Source organism: Coregonus lavaretus (genome assembly GCF_964263955.1).
Source record: "Coregonus lavaretus genome assembly, chromosome: 3".
Taxonomy (NCBI): Eukaryota; Metazoa; Chordata; class Actinopteri; order Salmoniformes; family Salmonidae; genus Coregonus; species Coregonus lavaretus.
Window position 1 is genome coordinate 46,179,392 of NC_139990.1, and position 21,637 is coordinate 46,201,028.

The following is a 21,637-nucleotide window of genomic DNA, read 5'->3' on the forward strand; positions in this document are numbered from 1 at the left end:
ACCATTAGAACATAAAATGTAGAACTATTAGAACATAGAATGTAGAACTATTAGAATATAGAATGTAGAACTATTCGAACATAGAATGTAGAATTATTAGAACATAAAACGTAGAACATAGAACGTAGAACTATTAGAACATAGAATGTAGAACTATTAGAATATAGAATGTAGAACTATTAGAACATAGAATGTAGAACTATTACAATATACATCTGTTCTCATGTATAGAATATAGAATGTATAACTATTAGAATGTATAACTATTAGAACATAGAATGTAGAACTATTAGAATATAGAATGTAGAACTATTAGAATGTAAAACCATTAGAACATAAAATGTAGAACTATTAGAACATAGAATGTAGAACTATTAGAATATAGAATGTAGAACTATTCGAACATAGAATGTAGAATTATTAGAACATAAAACGTAGAACATAGAACGTAGAACTATTAGAACATAGAACGTAGAACTATTAGAACATAGAATGTAGAACTATTAGAACATAGAATGTAGAACTATTACAATATACATCTGTTATCATGTATAGAATGTAGAACTATTAGAACATAAAACGTTGAACTGTTAGAACATAGAATGTAGAACTATTAGAATATAGAATGTAGAACTATTAGAATATAGAATGTAGAACTATTAGAATGTAAAACCATTAGAACATAAAATGTAAAACTATTAGAACATAGAATGTAGAACTATTAGAATATAGAATGTAGAACTATTAGAATATAGAATGTAGAACTATTAGAATGTAAAACCATTAGAACATAAAATGTAGAACTATTAGAACATAGAATGTAGAACTATTAGAATATAGAATGTAGAACTATTACAATATACATCTGTTCTCATGTATAGAATATAGAATGTAGAACTATTAGAACGTAGAACTATTAGAACATAGAATGTAGAACTATTACAATATACATCTGTTCTCATGTATAGAATATAGAATGTATAACTATTAGAACGTATAACTATTAGAACATAGAATGTAGAACTATTAGAATATAGAATGTAGAACTATTAGAATGTAAAACCATTAGAACATAAAATGTAGAACTATTAGAATATAGAATGTATAACTATTAGAATGTAAAACCATTAGAACATAAAATGTAGAACTATTAGAATATAGAATGTAGAACTATTACAATATACATCTGTTCTCATGTATAGAATATAGAATGTATAACTATTAGAACGTAGAACTATTAGAACATAGAATGTAGAACTATTACAATATACATCTGTTCTCACGTATAGAATATAGAATGTATAACTATTAGAACGTATAACTATTAGAACATAGAATGTAGAACTATTAGAATATAGAATGTAGAACTATTAGAATGTAAAACCATTAGAACATAAAATGTATAACTATTAGAATATAGAATGTAGAACTATTAGAATGTAAAACCATTAGAACATAAAATGTAGAACTATTAGAACATAGAATGTAGAACTATTAGAATATAGAATGTAGAACTATTCGAACATAGAATGTAGAATTATTAGAACATAAAACGTAGAACATAGAACGTAGAACTATTAGAACATAGAATGTAGAACTATTAGAATATAGAATGTAGAACTATTAGAACATAGAATGTAGAACTATTAGAATATACATCTGTTCTCATGTATAGAATATAGAATGTATAACTATTAGAATGTATAACTATTAGAACATAGAATGTAGAACTATTAGAATATAGAATGTATAACTATTAGAATATAGAATGTAGAACTATTAGAATGTAAAACCATTAGAACATAAAATGTAGAACTATTAGAACATAGAATGTAGAACTATTAGAATATAGAATGTAGAACTATTCGAACATAGAATGTAGAATTATTAAAACATAAAACGTAGAACATAGAACGTAGAACTATTAGAACATAGAACGTAGAACTATTAGAACATAGAATGTAGAACTATTAGAACATAGAATGTAGAACTATTACAATATACATCTGTTATCATGTATAGAATGTAGAACTATTAGAACATAAAACGTTGAACTGTTAGAACATAGAATGTAGAACTATTAGAATATAGAATGTAGAACTATTAGAATATAGAATGTAGAACTATTAGAATGTAAAACCATTAGAACATAAAATGTAAAACTATTAGAACATAGAATGTAGAACTATTAGAATGTAGAATGTAGAACTATTAGAACATAGAATGTAGAACTATTAGAACATAAAACGTAGAACTATTAGAACATAAAACGTAGAACTGGTAGAACATAGAACTATTAGAACATAGAACGTAGAACTATTAGAACATAGAATGTAGAACTATTAGAACATAGAATGTAGAACTATTAGAACATAAAACGTAGAACTATTAGAACATAAAACATTGAACTATTAGAACATAGAATGTAGAACTATTAGAACATAAAACGTTGAACTATTAGAACATAGAATGTAGAACTATTAGAATATAGAATGTAGAACTATTAGAACATAAAACGTTGAACTATTAGAACATAGAATGTAGAACTATTAGAATATAGAATGTAGAACTATTAGAACATAGAATGTAGAACTATTAGAACATAGAATGTAGAACTATTAGAACATAAAACGTAGAACTGGTAGAACATAGAACGTAGAACTATTAGAACATAGAACTATTAGAACATAAAACATTGAACTATTAGAACATAGAATGTAGAACTATTAGAACATAGAATGTAGAACTATTAGAACATAAAACGTAGAACTATTAGAACATAAAACGTTGAACTATTAGAACATAGAATGTAGAACTATTAGAACATAGAATGTAGAACTGTTTAATTTGTTCCCTGTCATTGCTCAGTATCATTACATTGAGCTGTATGGACAGCTGTGTTCTGAGCTGCATGGAACATTAGAAGGGTATAGCCCCAAACCAAACTCACTCTTAGCTAAAAACACAGCCACATTAAAGCAGCAGTTCTCATGCAATCCACACTACTTTACTGGGCCATTTGCAAAAAAACAAAATCAAGCTTCAGCACAAGATAACTGTCAGGATAATTATAGCCAGGCAGAGGATGAAGCCAAGGAGTGATGGATAGCCGTTTAGCATGTTGAGTTGATGCACAAAAATATTGAATAAAACTCTCAATAACCTCTAGGCTATTCTGTAAACTTCAATCAGCAAGTGTTTTATTGACTTACAATTAAACAGGGAATGGTGCATATTGTCTGTTCTACAGTTTGTTTTAGGGCTATCACAATAAAGCAGAGATGTGTTTTTACTGTGGCACGTCATGTAAACTGATGGTTTGCTGTGGTCCGGTTAGATCTGTGTCGCCAAGCAGCAGGAGTATTTTGAGTGTTGTTGGAGAGACCACAACATCACAGATGGCACCAGAGAGACTGCTAACTGGGATGCTGTGGAAAAACAGTGTTGGAAATGTGGAATGAATCCTGCTTGTTTACTTCAACTGCTTGTTTGTGTTTGTTTGTGCAGACAGGAAACCAGCACATATACCAACCCATAGGCAAACCAGGTAATGTCTCAGCCAATGTAGTTACGGGTTTACCACCACGTATTGTTTTCACAGTTCCCCTGTGGTTCTCTAACTCTGACTCTAACTGCACTGTTATTCCGTCAAATGTTCTACCACATTCCTCAACCATTTTAACTGCTGAACTATGTTGACAGGCTGACAATTTGGCTATTTCTGCTAGGCCTGTGTTGTGAGGGGAAAAAGTATTTGATCCCCTGCTGATTTTGTACGTTTGCCCACTGACAAAGACATGATCAGTCTATAATTTTAATGGTAGGTTTATTTGAACAGTGAGAGACAGAATAACAACAAAAAAATCCAGAAAAACGCATGTCGAAAATGTTATCAATTGATTTGCATTTTAATGAGGGAAATAAATATTTGACCCCTCTGCAAAACATGACTTAGTACTTGGTGGCAAAACCCTTGTTGGCAATCACAGAGGTCAGACGTTTCTTGCAGTTGGCCACCAGGTTTGCACATATCTCAGGAGGGATTTTGTCCCACTCCTCTTTGCAGATCTTCTCCAAGTCATTAAGGTTTTGAGGCTGACGTTTGGCAACTCGAACCTTCAGCTCCCTCCACAGATTTTCTATGGGATTAAGGTCTGGAGACTGGCTAGGCCACTCCAGGACCTTAATGTGCTTCTTCTTGAGCCACTCCTTTGTTGCCTTGGCCGTGTGTTTTGGGTCAGGGAAGGAGGTTCTCACCCAAGATTTGACGGTACATTGCCCCGTCCATCGTCCCTTTGATGCGGTGAAGTTGTCCTGTCCCCTTAGCAGAAAACACCCCCAAAGCATAATGTTTATACCTCCATGTTTGACGGTGGGGATGGTGTTCTTGGGGTCATAGGCAGCATTCCTCCTCCTCCAAACACGGCAAGTTGAGTTGCTGCCAAAGAGCTCGATTTTGGTCTCATCTGACCACAACACTTTCACTCAGTTCTCCTCTGAATCATTCAGATTGGCAAACTTCAGACGGCCCTGTATATGTGCTTTCTTGAGCAGGGGGACCTTGCGGGCGCTGCAGGATTTCAGTCCTTCACGACGTAGTGTGTTACCAATTGTTTTCTTGGTGACTATGGTCCCAGCTGCCTTGTGATCATTGACAAGATCCTCCCGTGTAGTTCTGGGCTGATTCCTCACCGTTCTCATGATCATTGCAACTCCACGAGGTGAGATCTTGCATGGATCCCCAGGCCGAGGGAGATTGACAGTTATTTTGAGTTTCTTCCATTTGCGAATAATCGCACCAACTGTTGTCACCTTCTCACCAAGCTGCTTGGCGATGGTTTTGTAGCCCATTCCAGCCTTGTGTAGGTCTACAATCTTGTCCCTGACATCCTTGGAGAGCTCTTTGGTGTTGGCCATGGTGGAGAGTTTTGAATCTGATTGATTGATTGCTTCTGTGGACAGGTGTCTTTTATACAGGTAACAAGGTGAGATTAGGAGCACTCCCTTTAAGAGTGTGCTCCTAATCTCAGCTCATAACCTGTATAAAAGACACCTGGGAGCCAGAAATCTTTCTGATTGAGAGGGGGTCAAATACTAATTTCCCTCATTATAATGCAAATCAATTTATAACATTTTTGACATTAGTTTTTCTGGATTTTTTGTTGTTATTCTGTCTCTCACTGTTCAAATAAACCTACCATTACAATTATAGACTGATAATTTCTTTGTCAGTGGGCAAACATACAAAATCAGCATGGGATCAAATACTTTTTTTCCCTCACTGTATGTAACTGATGATCGGTCCTTTGCCTCCACATAACATGCATATATTGTACTATATGTTGTAGTTTAAGTGTCTGTTGATTCTGTTGTACTCAAGTATCTGATGGGTCCTTTGCCTCCACAGAACATGCAGCTCCACCAAAGAAGCCCCCCCGTCCTGGAGCCCCCAGTCACCTGGGTAGTCAGGCCAGCCTGAACCCCGTAGACAGCTACAATGAGGGAGTTAAGGTAAGCTGATGCTCACATGTTTATTTTACCATACCTAGCAATCAAACTTTACACAGATTCTACAACAATCCAATGATTTGGCTTTATCGCTCAATTTAAGCCCACAGATGTGCAACATGTTTCAATTTCTTTTTAGTTATTGTGTTGCTATTTTACTCCAAAACAAAGTGTTTATCCATCATTTTAAAGCTAGAATCCTTAATTGAAATGATAACAAACTGGGTCACCCCACCTCTGTTTTGGGTTTTTCTTTAAGCTGAGGGATGGACCTGGAGAAATGTAACCACTCAAAAATTAATAGACAGAGCTATGGATGCAAGGACTGGCCATTCATGATATCAACATTATAGTTTTAACCATGTTTTGAGGCTATATGGTGTTTGTTTACATTTACTTTGTTTACAAACATTGGAGTAAAACAATCTTATATTTTGGGTGCTGATGGGGTTCGACAGTTGAACTAAGCTCATGAGGCATTTATAAGTTATATTCTTCAAGAATCAATGGGTACATACACTGAGTGGACAAAACATTAAGGTCACCTTCCTAATATTGAGTTGCACCCCCTTCCTTTTGCCCTCAGAACAGCCTCAATTCGTCGGGGCATGGACTCTACAAGGTGTCAAAAGCGTTTCACAGGGATGCTGGCCCATGTTGACTCCAATGCTTCCCACAGTTGTGTCAAGTTGGCTGGATGTCCATTGGGTGGTGGACCATTCTTGATACACATGGGAAATTGTTTAGCGTGAAAAACCCAGCAGCATTGCAGTTCTTGACACAAACCGGTGCGCCTGGTACATACTACCATATCCATGTCTCAATTGTCTCAAGGCTTAAAAATACTTATTTAACCTGTCTCCTCCCCTTCATCTACAGTCGTGGTAGTATTGGTCTTCACAAAGTTTGCTGCTTCAGTGTTTTTAGATATTTTTGTCAGATGTTACTATGGTATACTGAAGTATAATTACAAGCATTCCATAAGTGTCAAAGGCTTTTATTGCAGTGTTGACCCTTCTTCAATCCGCCCTGGCATGCTGTCAATTAACTTCTGGGCCACATCCTGACTGATGGCAGCCCATTCTTGCATAATCAATGCTTGGAGTTTGTCAGAATTTGTGGGTTTTTGTTTTGTTTGTCCACCCGCCTCTTGAGGATTGACCACAAGTTCTTAATGGGATTAAGGTCTGGGGAGTTTCCTGGCCATGGACCCAAAATGTCGATGTTTTGTTCCCCGAGCCACTTAGTTATCACTTTTGCCTTATGGCAAGGTGCTCCATCATGCTGGAAAAGGCATTGTTCGTCACCAAACTGTTCTTGGATGGTTGGGAGAAGTTGCTCTCGGAGGATGTGTTGGTACCATTCTTTATTCATGGCTGTGTTTTTAAGCAAAATTGTGAGTGAACCCACTCCCTTGGCTGAGAAGCAACCCCACACATGAATGGTCTCAGGATGCTTTACTGTTGGCATGACACAGGACTGATGGTAGCGCTCACCTTGTCTTCTCCGGACAAGGTGTTTTCCGGATGCCCCAAACAATCAGAAAGGGGATTCATCAGAGATGACTTTACCCCAGTCCTCAGCAGTCCAATCCCTGTACCTTTTGCAGAATATCAGTCTGTCCCTGATGTTTTTCCTGGAAAGAAGTGGCTTCCTCGCTGCCCTTCTTGACACCAGGCCATCCTCCAAAAGTTTTTTGCCTCACTGTGCGTGCAGATGTACTCACACCTGCCTGCTGCCATTCCTGAGCAAGCTCTGCACTGGTGGTGCCCTGATCCCGCAGCTGAATCAACTTTAGGAGACGGTCCTGGCGCTTGCTGGACTTTCTTGGGCGCCCTGACGCCTTCTTCACAACAATTGAACCTCTCTCCTTGAAGTTCTTGATGATCCGAATAATGGTTGATTTAGGTGCAATCTTACTAGCAGCAATATCCTTGCCTGTGAAGCCCTTTTGTGCAAAGCAATGATGACGGCACGTGTTTCCTTGCAGGTAACCATAGTTAACAGAGGAAGAACAATGATTTCAAGCACCAGCCTCATTTTAAAGCTTCCAGTCTGTTGTTCTAATTCAATCAGCATGACAGAGTGATCTCCAGCCTTGTCCTCGTCAACACTCTCACCTGTGTTAACGAGAGAATCACTGACATGATGTCAGCTGGTCCTTTTGTGGCAGGGCTGAAATGAGGTGGAAATGTTTTTTTTGATTAAGTTCATTTTCATGGCAAAGAGGGACTTTGCAATTAATTGCAATTCATCTGATCACTCTTCATAACATTCTGGAGTATATGCAAATTGCCATCATAAAAACTGAGGCAGCAGACTTTGTGAAAATTTATATTTGTGTCCAAGATTATTCCAAGATGGCGTAGCAGTGCGGTCGTGTTCTCTTGTGTGTCCATGTAAATAGCCTGTTTTTTGTATTTTTTTTGTATTTTACGTATATATTTCCCAATCACACTTTTCATCCTTCTACTAAATATACTTTCCTGCAACCCGCCTCACTCAATGTAGAACAGATTCTATTATTTACTCACCTTTATCTAGGATCTCCAGTTGAAACGAGCCAGCCAGCTAACTAGATAACTAGCTACTTGCTATTAGCCACCGTTAGCGGTTTTCACCCAGAACATCGGATTTTCTGCCAGAATAACTGAATCACTGGACCTTAACACCGGATCGCAACTAGCTAGCCACAACCGAATGGATGTCGAATGGATGTTGCTGTAGGCTAATCACCACTGCCCCCGAAGCAAGCATCAGTTAGCCTTGAGCTAGCCTCGAGCAGGCCCATATCCCAGCTATCTACCTCTCTGTCTACCGGACGGGAGTAGCCAGCTAACCAGCTAACTAGCTACTTGCTATTAGCCACCGTTAGCGGTTTTTCACCATTGTCCGTGGCCTGCACTACCTACCAGCCAGCTCTAGCCTGGACTATTATCGGTCAGTCTGCACTGTCTGCACAGCGCGTTATCGACCCAGAACCTATCGGATTTTCTGCCGGAATCACTGAATCACTGGACCTTTAACACTGGATAATTGCAACTAGCTAGCTGCAACCAAATGAACGTTGTTGTTGGCTAATCAGCCTTGAGCTAGCCTTGAGTCAGGCACATCTCCCGGCTATCTACCTCTCTGTCAACCGGACGGGACCTCCTAGAGTCGACACGGAGCCCCGCCGATCCATCTCGACTGGTCTGCCGACGTAATCTTCTGTGGTTTCAACAGGCTTCCCGTTGCGACGACCACGAAGATCCATCTGCTAGCCCCGGCCCGCTAGCACACGCAAACGACAGCCGTGCTTCCTGATCGCTGTGCTGTAGTACCAATTCGAACTGCTCTCGGACTCACATATTGCTGTTCACTGGACCTTATGATCACGCAGCTGCACAGCTGATGCCTGCTGGACTGTTCCTTTACACGGTACCCTGTCCTGTTTATCTGTTTAGCATCAGCCTCAGCCTCTTTATCGCCATTACCAGTTGTTGTCTTAGCTCTATCTAATAACACCTGTGATTGCTTTATGCCTCTCTACCATGTCAATATGCCTTGCCTATTGCTGTTCCAGTTAGTTATTATTATACAATTTCACTGTAGAACCCCAAGTCCCTCTCAAACTGCCTCAAATAGTTCCTTTGTTCCACCCCCCATACACGCCGAGACCGGCTCAATCGGTGCCTCCAGTGATGCTATCTCTGTCATTGTTACCCAACGCTTAGGTTAACCTCCACTGTACTCATATCCTTCCATACCCTTGTCTGTACATAATGCCCTGAATCTATTCTACAACGCCCGGAAATCTGCCTCCTTTATTCTCTGTAACCAACGCACTAAAAGACCAGTTCTTAAAGCCTTTAGCCGTATCCTTATTCTAGTCCTCCTCTGTTACTCTGGTGATGTAGAGGCTAACCCAGGCCCTGCAGCCCCCAGTAACACTCCTACTCCCCAGGAGCTATCATTTGTTGACTTCTGTAACCGTAAAAGCCTTGGTTTTCTGCACGTTAACATCAGAAGCCTCCTTCCTAAGTTTGAGTTATTCAATGCATTAGCACACTCCGCCAACTCTGATGTTCTAGCAGTGTCTGAATCCTGGCTTAGGAAGGCCACCAAAAATTCTGAAATGTCCATCCCCAACTACAGCATTTTCCGTCTAGATAGAACTGCCAAAGGGGGTGGAGTTGCAATCTACTGTAGAGATAGCCTGCAGAGCTCTATCATACTATCCAGGTCTGTGCCTAAACAGTTTGAGCTTCTACTTCTAAAAATCCACCTTTCCAGAAATAAGTCTCTCACTGTTGCCGCTTGCTACAGACCCCCCTCAGCCCCCAGCTGTGCCCTGGACACCATATGTGAATTGATTGCCCCCCATTTATCCTCAGAGTTCGTACTGCTTGGTGACCTAAATTGGGATATGCTTAACACCCCGGCCATCCTACAGTCCAAACTAGATGCCCTCAATCTCATGCAAATTATCAACGAACCTACCAGGTACAACACTAAATCCGTAAACATGGGCACCCTCATAGATATCATCCTGACTAACTTACCCTCTAAATACACCTCCGCTGTCTTCAACCAGGATCTCAGCGATCACTGCCTTATTGCCTGCGTCCGTAACGGGTCCGCGGTCAAACGACCACCCCTCATCACTGTTAAACGCTTCTATAAAACACTTTAGCGAGCAGGCCTTCCTAATTGACCTGGCCCAGGTATCCTGGATGGATATCGATCTCATTCCGTCAGTAGAGGATGCCTGGTTGTTCTTTAAAAGTAATTTCCTCTCAATCTTAAATAAACATGCCCCATTCAAATAATACAGAACTAAGAACAGATATAGCCCCTGGTTCTCCTCAGACTTGACTGCCCTTGAACAGCACAAAAACATCCTGTGGCGTACTGCATTAGCATCGAATAGCCCCCGCGATATGCAACTTTTCAGGGAAGTTAGGATCCAATATACACAAGCAGTTAGGAAAGCAAAGGCTAGCTTTTTGAAACAGAAATGTGCAACTCCAAAAAGTTTTGGGACACTATAAAGTCCATGGAGAATAAGAGCACCTCCTCCCAGCTGCCCACTACACTGAGGCTAGGAAACACTATCACCACCGATAAATCTACAATAATCGAGAATTTCAACAAGCATTTTGCTACGGCTGGCCATGCTATCCACCTGGCTACCACTACCCCGGCCACCAGCTCTGCACCCTCCGCTGCAACTTGCCCATGCCCCCCCCCCCCCCCCCCCCCCCCCCGCTTCTCCTTCACACAAATTCAGACAGCTGATGTTCTGAAAGAGCTGCAAAATCTGGACCCCTACAAATCATCTGGGCTAGACAATCTGGACCCTTTCTTTCTAAAACTAGCCGCCGAAATTGTCGCAACCCCTATTACTAGCCTGAGATCCCCAGAGATTGGAAACCTGCCGCGGTCATCCCCCTCTTCAAAGGGGGTGACACTCTAGATCCAAACTGTTACAGACCTATATCCATCCTGCCCTGCCTTTCGAAAGTTTTTGAAAGCCAAGTTAACAAACAGATCACCGACCATTTCGAATCCCACCGTACCTTCTCCGCTATGCAATCCGGTTTCCGAGCTGGTCATGGGTGCACCTCAGCCACGCTCAAGGTCCTAAACGATATTATAACCGCGATCGATAATAGACAGTACTGTGCAGCCGTCTTCATCGACGTGGCCAAGGCTTTCGACTCTGTCAACCACCGCATTCTTATTGGCAGACTAAATAGCCTTGGTTTCTCAAATGACTGCCTCGCCTGGTTCACCAACTACTTCTCAGATAGAGTTCAATGTGTCAAATCGGAGGGCCTGTTGTCTGGACCTATGGCAGTCTCTATGGGGGTGCCACAGGGTTCAATTCTTGGGCCGACTCTTTTCTCTGTGTATATCAATGATGTCGCTCTTGCTGCTGGTGACTCTCAGATCCACCTCTACGCAGACGACACCATTTTGTATACATCTGGCCCTTCATTGGACACTGTTAACAAACCTCCAAACGAGCTTCAATGCCATACAACACTCCTTCAGTAGCCTCCAACTGCTCTTAAACACTAGTAAAACTAAATGCATGCTCTTCAATCGAACGCTGCTGGCACCCGCCCACACGACTAGAATCACTACTCTCGACGGGTCTGACCTAGAGTATGTGGACAACTACAAATACCTAGGTGTCTGGTTAGACTGTAAACTCTCCTTCCAGACTCACATTAAGCATCTCCAATCCAAAGTTAAATCTAGAATCGGCTTCCTATTTCGCAACAAAGCCTCATTCACTCATGCTGCCAAACATTTCCTCGTAAAACTGACTATCCTACCGATCCTTGACTTCGGCAATGTAATTTACAAAATAGCCTCCAACATTCTACTCAGCAAATTGGATGTAGTCTATCACAGTGCCATCCGTTTTGTCACCAAAGCCCCATATACTACCCACCACTGTGACCTGTACGCTCTTGTTGGCTGGTCCTCGCTACATATTTGTCGCCAAACCCACTGGCAAATCCCTGCCTTATCTTAGCTCATTGGTCACCATAGCAACACCCACCCGTATGCGCTCCAGCAGTTATATCTCACTGGTCATCCCCAAAGCCAACTCCTCCTTTGGCCGCCATTCCTTCCAGTTCTCTGCTGTCAATAACTGGAACGGATTGCAAAAATCTCTGAAGCTGGAGACTCTTATCTCCCTCACTAACTTTAAGCATCAGTTGTCAGAGCACCTTACCGATCACTGCACCTTTACACAGCCCATCTGAAATTAGCCCACCCAACTACCTCATCCCCATATTGTTATTTATTTTTGCTCATTTGCACCCCAGTATCTCTATTTGCACATCATCTCTTGCACATCTATCATTCCAGTGTTAATACTAATTGTAATTATTTTGCACTATGGCCTATTTATTGCCTTACCACCATAACTTGCTACATTTGAACACACTGTATATATATTTTCTGTTGTATTTTTGACTTTATGTTTTGTTTTACCCCATATGTAACTCTGTGTTGTTGTTTTTATCGCACTGCTTTGCTTTATCTTGGCCAGGTCGCAGTTGTAAATGAGAACTTGTTCTCAACTGGCTTACCTGGTTAAATATATATATTTTTTTAAATCTCAAAACTTTTGACCACGACTGTACACTGATTGAAGTGGATTTAACAAGTGACGTCAATAAGGGATCATAGCTTTCACCTGGATTCACCTGGTTAGTATATGTCATGAAAAGAGCAGGTGTCCTTAATGTTTTGTACATTCAGTGTATAATTAATTTATACATCCAAAAATGGATGTCGCAATTTAGGATTCTATCTTTAAGCTAAGGAGTTCACGACTACTTGCATCTAAAACATGACTAACTGGCCCCATTTCTGTTAGAACATTCCTACATTCCTTAACCACGTTGGCCAGATCACAACGACTACCACTGTACTTCAACTACACAGACTTCCCCTTTTTTTATGACACCCAAAAGACTGGAGAGACATGTCACTATTTCCCTAGTGATGGTTACTATGGTAACAGTCAGCTTGAGTTTCTCTGTGTCAGCATAGAGCATCCAGGAGCATTTCCTTCCCTAAGTTATCCAAACTGATAGCTCTGCTCTGCTACCGCTGGCCTTCAAATGGCACACTATTCCCATTTGAAGGCCAGCGGGAATAGTGCACTACACCACTTTTGACCAGAGTCCTATGGGCCCTGGTCAAAAGCAGTGCACTAAATAGGGAATAAGGGGCCATTAGGGACTCACCCTAAACCTCAGCTAAAGCAGTCCCAGCTGTAATTCACCCCCTCTCCCCTCCTTCCCTTCCTTCCCCAAACACGCTCTTAAATACTACATGATCAACCAGGCAGTCAGGCCTGCAATGCATCCTGGGAAGGAACACACTCTTTCCATTACCCTGCCTTATTAACATCACCATGGAAAATTATTTTAAAAGAGGAATAATCTATCTAATGTGGTTCCTTCTTTCTGGAAGAAAAAAATGAAATCAGGGATGGAAGCCAAGCCAACATGTAAACACTGACATGGACATTATCAGCTCATCATGACTGGAACTGAGATGGTCAGACTGGGCTATGATATGATGCGTCACAAATTACATACTATTCCCTATATAGTGCACTGCTTTTGATCAGAGCCTCATAGGCCCTAGTGGTCAAAAGTAGTGCACTATATAGGAAATAGGATGCCTTTTGTGACGATGTACTACCATGTACTCAGTACTGTACTACCATGTACTCAGTACTGTACTACCATGTACTCAGTACTGTACTACCATGGCAACCTCTTCCTGTTCTGATGAGGGAATTAGTGAAATGTCAAATAAAACACAAAGGCTACGTTTACACAGGCAGCCCAATTCTGATATTTTGCCAGTAATTGGTCTTTTGACCAATCAGATCAGATCATTTGCCAATAATTGGGTACATTTTCAGAATTGGGCTGCCTGTATAAACACAGACATAGTTGCATGACCACAACATTTGAATCACCACCTCTGTAGATATTTAGGTATTTACTCAACCAACCTCTCCAAAACCATCATTATTTTGATAACACTTTGCTCTCTTGTGTTGTTGCGTGTATTGTTAATGCTTGTTGCATTAATATTTTCTCCCTCTTCTGTCCCTCTTGCCTCTGCCTTACTGTTGTTGAGCTTAGCCCTGGAGGGTAAGAGAACGCTGTGAATGTGTGTGTGTACGTTCATACGCTCCTGTGTGTCTCTTTAGACCTCATTTCTCACAGAATTGTCAATCAGTTGTTATTTGATGTTGAAAAAGCAGGCAATGGGTTAGATTATAAAGTGGGGTGGGACTATGGAGTCTGTCTGTATCTCTGGTAACAGTTGTGAATTTGTAATGCATCATCTGATTTGGGGTGCTTTACAAATGGCACCCCATACCCTATGTAGTGCACTACTTTTGACCAGAGGGCCCTGGTCAGAAGAAGTGCAGTATATAAGGAACAGGGTGCCATTTGGGACTCAACCAGGGTTCATTCACCTGTTGTCTGTTCATTGAACCACTTTAGCCTTCTCTTCCTAATGCATTTCTTCCATTCACCGTACTGACACAACACCTCTTTACGTCCATAAAGTAGGCCATGTAGTGGGTCTTATATTGGGCCATGTAGTGGGTCTTATAGTGGGCCATTTAGTGGGGCATGTAGTGGGCCATGTAATGGGTCTTGTAGTGGGCCATGTAGTGGGTATTGTAGTGGGTCTTGTAATGGGCCATGTAGTGGGTCTTACAGCGGGCCATGTAGTGGGTCTTGTAGTTGGCCATGTAGTGGGTCTTATAGTGGGCCATGTAGTGGGTCTTGTAGTGGGCCATGTAGTGGGTCTTATAGTGGGTCTTGTAGTGGGCCATGTAGTGGATCTTATAGTGGGCCATGTAGTGGGTATTGTAGTGGGCCTTGTAGTGAGCCATGTAGTGGGCCTTGTAGTGGGCCATGTAGTGGGTCTTGTAGTGGGCCATGTAGTGGGTCTTACAGTGGGCCATGTAGTGGGTCTTGTAGTGGGCCATGTAGTGGGTCTTATAGTGGGTCTTGTAGTGGGCCATGTAGTGGGTCTTATAGTGGGTCTTGTAGTAGGCCATGTAGTGGGTCTTATAGTGGGCCATGTAGTGGGTCTTGTAGTGGGCCATGTAGTGGGTCTTGTAGTGGGCCATGTAGTGGGTCTTGTAGTGGGCCATGTAGTGGGCCATGTAGTTGGTCTTATAGTGGGCCATGTAGTGGGTCTTGTAGTGGGCCATGTAGTGGGTCTTACAGTGGGCCATGTAGTGGGTCTTGTAGTTGGCCATGTAGTGAGTCTTATGGTGGGCCATGTAGTGGGTCTTGTAGTGGGCCATGTAGTGGGTCTTATAGTGGGTCTTGTAGTGGGCCATGTAGTGAATCTTATAGTGGGCCATGTAGTGGGTATTGTAGTGGGCCTTGTAGTGGGCCTTGTAGTGGGCCATGTAGTGGGCCTTGTAGTGGGCCTTGTAGTGGGCCATGTAGTGGGTCTTGTAGTGGGCCATGTAGTGGGTCTTACAGTGGGCCATGTAGGGGGTCTTGTAGTGGGCCATGTAGTGGGTCTTATAGTGGGTCTTGTAGTGGGCCATGTAGTGGGTCTTATAGTGGGTCTTGTAGTGGGCCATGTAGTGGGTCTTATAGTGGTCCATGTAGTGGGCCATGTAGTGGGTCTTGTAGTGGGCCATGTAGGGGGTATTGTAGTGGGTCTTGTAGTGGGCCATGTAGTGGGCCATGTAGTTGGTATTATAGTGGGTCTTGTAGTGGGCCATGTAATGGGTCTTACAGTGGGCCATGTAGTGGGTCTTGTAGTGGGCCATGTAGTGGGTCTTATCGTTGGTCTTGTAGTGGGCCATGTAGTGGGTCTTGTAGTGGGCCATGTAGTGGGTCTTATAGTTGGTCTTGTAGTGGGCCATGTAGTGGGTCTTATAGTGGGCCATGTAGTTGGCCTTGTAGTGGGCCATGTAGTGGGTATTGTAGTGGGTCTTATAGTGGGCCGTGTAGTGGGTCTTGTAGTGGGTCTTGTAGTGGGCCGTGTAGTGGGTATTGTAGTGGGCCATGTAGTGCTTGTGTATGGTCAGATCTGTGTTTGTGTGGCTGTAATAATGTGTGTTTGTCTACGACATTGTTTCAAACAACCCTCTGAATCCTAAACGTAACACACTGACTTCTTCCTAAATGGAATCTGTGCACTTTTGACCCTTTTGACATGAATTATAAATAATGCTGAATTCCATATAACTCCACTATAGAATGCATTGCTTATTCCAGATGCTGATATCTTCCTAACATAACCTCTAACCCTCTCTAGATCCAACTTACAATTTCAAGGATATATTTGACTTAATTTAGCTCCTGGTCTCTACAAACATTTCAAATTCCTTGGGTTTTTGTCATTGTGATTCACTACCATGAATGACTGTGGTGTTGACTGACTCGTGATATATACTGCCATCTATTGGTGAGAGTTAAGAAATGCAAGGTTGAACATAATATAAAACATCTGACCCTCTGTGTTATTTCTCCATCTCTGCTCACAGTGTATTCTTGTCCTTCATTTAGCTCCAGCCTCAGGAGATCAGCCCGCCCCCCACTGCCAACCTGGACCGCTCTAATGACAAGGTCTATGAGAATGTCACAGGACTGGTGAAGGCTGTCATAGAGATGTCCAGTAAAATTCAGCCTGCGCCTCCCGAGGAATACGTGCCAATGGTCAAGGTAGGAGAGACACAGTTTTCGTTAACTCCACATTTAATCATCAGGGTTCATTAGGGCACACTATAGCAAAACGTCTACGTTTCGCTCTTTTTGGAAATGTTTTAACCCTACTGAACATGGCTACACGTGACAGAGCAGAGTTCTAGGATTGGTTCATATGAGTGTTTGTGTTTCAGGATGTGGGTCTGGCACTGAGGACACTCCTGGCCACAGTGGATGAAACAATCACGTTACTTCCAGCTAGCACACACAGAGAGGTACGTTAACCAGGCATGGGCCATTTCTGATCCAGTACTATGTTAGTACCCTCTGCCTTCCCTTATACAGGAACTTACAGGAAATGATGTTTTAATGAGTAATATAATACTGTGCACCCTGTTCATTCTCCAAACTATTTTTATTTAATCTTTCAATATATAATAATAATAATAATAATAATAATAATATATGGAACATTATGTTTTAATAAAGTACTATCTTATCTTACTATCCTATCTTATCTTAAAGGTGGAGATGGCCCAGAAGCTGTTGAACTCTGACCTGGCCGAGTTGATCAACAAGATGAAGCTGGCCCAGCAGTATGTCATGACCAGCCTGCAGCAGGACTATAAGAAACAGATGCTGACAGCCGCACACGCCCTGGCTGTAGACGCCAAGAACCTTCTGGACGTCATCGACCAGAGCCGGCTCAGGATGTTGGGCCAGGCCCGGCCGCCACCTCACTAGTGCTGGTGGAGGAGGGTTTGGAGTGTGGGATGAACTGACTGAACTCAAAGCTTCTGGCTGAATGACTGTCGGGACAGATGGAAGCCATGTAGTGGGTTTGTTCACTTACTATCATGTCTAATCAGTGATTACTTAAAGGAAGGGAGGAAGGAGGAAGAATGCACTGTTAAGTCATTTGAACTGGTCACTGCTTCTACAGTACCGTCAGGATGGACTGGACACCATGCGCTACACCAGGCAGACTAGCGACCACCTCTGACCCTCTCTCCCCAACACAGAACTCCTTTTTATAGACTTGGAATCTTTGAAGAGTTCTTTTATTTTATGCTGCACCGATTGTGTCGGCTGACTAACTGTGAATTCCTACAGTCCCAGATTTCGGCTGAAGAAGGATCAGGAGGCACACTTCAGAAATTGCTCCCCCTAAAGGACATAGAGGAGATGACGTGGACAACACAACTGAACTGGAACCTCTATGCTTTAGTAGACAGAACTCCTCACACTACGTCTAACGTCTGTTTCATTGTTAACAAGCTCAATAGTGATTAATGGTGGATCACAAACACTGGTATATATTTTGTCTTGGCTCAATCGGCCATCTTGTCAAATAGGAGAAAATAAAGTATGAAATAAAATGATGACCGAGAGACAAAGCTGTGACAGTGCTTCCCTGTGTTTATGAATGACAGGCAAAGGATGGTGTTTGCATGTCATTTATTTTCCTAAATTATGTTTAGCAGAATTTTTCATTTTTCCAATAGTTAAATAGATTTACATTCATATTTTAAACTTCTCGACACGTCATCAACACATGTTCCCATTTAACACCAACAGCAGACATAAGGTCTCGTTTACAGGAATGAATACCTTAAAGGGAGCATCTCAGCAGTACTTCTCAAACTAATCAGCTATTACATAAGTCTTATTAATAGCCTACTGACAAGTGACCATACTTATAATTTAGGTCTATCTGTAATATTTGCTGAGGAGAGAGAGGACACCTATTGGCAGAAGCAGGAGAGCTGTGTGGATGTGAATGGTAGTAGCCCCACTGCTGGGTTTGGCAGTAGCCACAGCGACATTGTTACACAGATCAGTACTGCAGCAGGTCACCACGTTGCCGTCTCCGAAGGGATCCAAACCAGCACCATCCTCCGCTCCCTGACAGGTGGCAAAACTGGCACACTGTTTCACCATGATTTTCTTATCACCTATCAACAGAAAACATGTTTTGTGAACAATTGTTTTTTTATTATTAATACAATCAATGAAAATCATAATTTGAACAACCACCCTCTCTCACCAGAAAACAACATGTTTCTATCTCCCTCACGTAAGTCAGTTGATCAAGTCCTGTCCAATAGATAGACTATTACTTTAGCTTGCACCAACTAACATTAAATGTATCTTAGTAAATGTAGGTTTAATTTAAAACTAGTTTTGTGCAACATGATGAATAGATCAAACTCAATTTTTAATCCAGTTTAAAAGTTAATGTATGTTGGTGTAACCCACCCCATTATTTACTACGCCAGAGCTTTCTATTTAAAGTGGAAAGTCAGTGGTAACTTGTATTTTCTATGATTGCAGTGTATTAACTGACTTTTACATATTCTACAATCAGTTCAAAATGTAAAGTAATGATATTGATCTGGATATTGAGCTTGGTTAATACCAGTTCCCTACCAGCTATTCAACAAGGTGTATTATTCCTCCTGCTTTCCTTACCAGCAATATCCTCTGTTGTCATGCAGGTGTCAAGAGGCTCCAGGCATTGTTTTATGTTCTGATTACAGTCAGCGTTGGAGGTGACTGAACTGCATGAGTAGCATCTCAGTGCATCGACTGAAACGACATACAAATGAAATGATAAACAATTGAAATGACAAACAAATTAAATTACTAAAAAATTAAATGACAAATTGCAAAATGTGTAGCATAATGAATTACCTTTGTAAAGGGATAAACTGAGTAGTAGAATAAAGGAGAGAGTCCTCATGTTTATATCATGAGTTGGATGATCAACTAAAAAAAAAAAAAAAACATACAACACAGGGTGGAGCTGTGTTGACTAATCAAACATGACCTTTTGACACTAAGATTCTGATGAAATGTGGGATGATTCCATTCTCAGTGGGGGTTCAGTTCTAGTTTTTGGTTTAAAAAAAGTTTGTTGAAAGAAACCAAGGAGAACATTTGACAGTTTAGGAGATTTCAAATAGATTAGAACATGAGGGAACAGCTTCCATTCCTACTGAAAGGTGACTTCAGAGCTGTGTGGCTCAGCACTAGCTTGGGTACCAGTCTGTTTACAGTAGCTACCATTCCACTCCTAGTAGGGCCTACTTCGTGTCATCGCCAAACAATGGAGCTAATACTTATTTTATGATAAGTGGGAATTGAGCATACACACAAATTGCTAATAAAAAAACGGTGTATGACAAAGAAGACATTATTCTCATTGACAGGTATTCTGAAACATACAGTGGGGGAAAAAATTATTTAGTCAGCCACCAATTGTGCAAGTTCTCCCACTTAAAAAGATGAGAGAGGCCTGTAATTTTCATCATAGGTACACGTCAACTATGACAGACAAAATGAGGAAAACAAATCCAGAAAATCACATTGTAGGATTTTTTATGAATTTATTTGCAAATTATGGTGGAAAATAAGTATTTGGTCAATAACAAAAGTTTCTCAATACTTTGTTATATACCCTTTGTTGGCAATGACACAGGTCAAACGTTTTCTGTAAGTCTTCACAAGGTTTTCACACACTGTTGCTGGTATTTTGGCCCATTCCTCCATGCAGATCTCTTCTAGAGCAGTGATGTTTTGGGGCTGTCGCTGGGCAACACGGACTTTCAACTCCCTCCAAAGATTTTCTATGGGGTTGAGATCTGGAGACTGGCTAGGCCACTCCAGGACCTTGAAATGCTTCTTACGAAGCCACTCCTTCGTTGCCCGGGCGGTGTGTTTGGGATCCTTGTCATGCTGAAAGACCCAGCCACGTTTCATCTTCAATGCCCTTGCTGATGGAAGGAGGTTTTCACTCAAAATCTCACGATACATGGCCCCATTCATTCTTTCCTTTACACAGATCAGTCGTCCTGGTCCCTTTGCAGAAAAACAGCCCCAAAGCATGATGTTTCCACCCCCATGCTTCACAGTAGGTATGGTGTTCTTTGGATGCAACTCAGCATTCTTTGTCCTCCAAACACGACGAGTTTAGTTTTTACCAAAAAGTTATATTTTGGTTTCATCTGACCATATGACATTCTCCCAATCCTCTTCTGGATCATCCAAATGCACTCTAGCAAACTTCAGACAGGCCTGGACATGTACTGGCTTAAGCAGGGGGACACGTCTGGCACTGCAGGATTTGAGTCCCTGGCGGCGTAGTGTGTTACTGATGGTAGGCTTTGTTACTTTGGTCCCAGCTCTCTGCAGGTCATTCACTAGGTCCCCCCGTGTGGTTCTGGGATTTTTGCTTGTGATAATTTTGACCCCACGGGGTGAGATCTTGCGTGGAGCCCCAGATCGATGGAGATTATCAGTGTTCTTGTATGTCTTCCATTTCCTAATAATTGCTCCCACAGTTGATTTCTTCAAACCAAGCTGCTTACTTATTGCAGATTCAGTCTTCCCAGCCTGGTGCAGGACTACAATTTAGTTTCTGGTGTCCTTTGACAGCTCTTTGGTCTTGGCCATAGTGGAGTTTGGAGTGTGACTGTTTGAGGTTGTGGACAGGTGTCTTTTATACTGATAACAAGTTCAAACAGGTGCCATTAATACAGGTAACGAGTGGAGGACAGAGGAGTCTCTTAAAGAAGAAGTTACAGGTCTGTGAGAGCCAGAAATCTTGCTTGTTTGTAGGTGACCAAATACTTATTTTCCACCATAATTTGCAAATAAATTCATTAAAAATCCTACAATGTGACTTTCTGAAGAAAAAAAATCTCAATTTGTCTGTCATAGTTGACATGTACCTATGATGAAAATAACAGGCCTCTCATCTTTTTAAGTGGGAGAACTTGCACAATTGGTGGCTGACTAAATACTTTTTTCCCCACTGTATATCATTTTGTATAGCCTTAACATCATGAAGTGTGAAAATCTTGTTGCAAAATTGTTTTTCATTAGCTACATGATCTAAAAGGCTGAAC

General features: G+C 41.4%; 1 protein-coding gene and 1 long non-coding RNA gene across 6 annotated transcripts in view; one reads left to right on the forward strand and one right to left on the reverse strand.

Annotated features, from left to right (window-relative positions):
- The window catches only part of LOC311124436 (focal adhesion kinase 1-like), a 129,871-nt gene extending 111,759 nt beyond the window's left edge, over window positions 1-18,112 (forward strand). For all 5 annotated transcript variants that reach the window (XM_084158299.1, XM_084158296.1, XM_084158298.1 and 2 more), the window contains 5 exons: window positions 3,508-3,547; window positions 5,408-5,511; window positions 16,590-16,745; window positions 16,922-17,002; window positions 17,253-18,112. In XM_084158299.1, coding sequence (XP_084014425.1) covers window positions 3,508-3,547; window positions 5,408-5,511; window positions 16,590-16,745; window positions 16,922-17,002; window positions 17,253-17,471 — 600 coding nt within the window. In that variant the 3' untranslated portion in view covers window positions 17,472-18,112. The remainder of the gene's footprint in view (window positions 1-3,507; window positions 3,548-5,407; window positions 5,512-16,589; window positions 16,746-16,921; window positions 17,003-17,252) is intronic.
- A 41-nt stretch (window positions 18,113-18,153) lies between these two features.
- On the reverse strand, window positions 18,154-19,484 carry LOC311124473. Its single transcript, XR_014612762.1, has 3 exons — window positions 19,422-19,484; window positions 19,200-19,316; window positions 18,154-18,682 (listed from the first exon to the last, which is right to left on the reverse strand). It is a non-coding gene; the product is annotated as an uncharacterized lncRNA (long non-coding RNA).
- Between the last annotated feature and the right edge of the window lie 2,153 nt (window positions 19,485-21,637).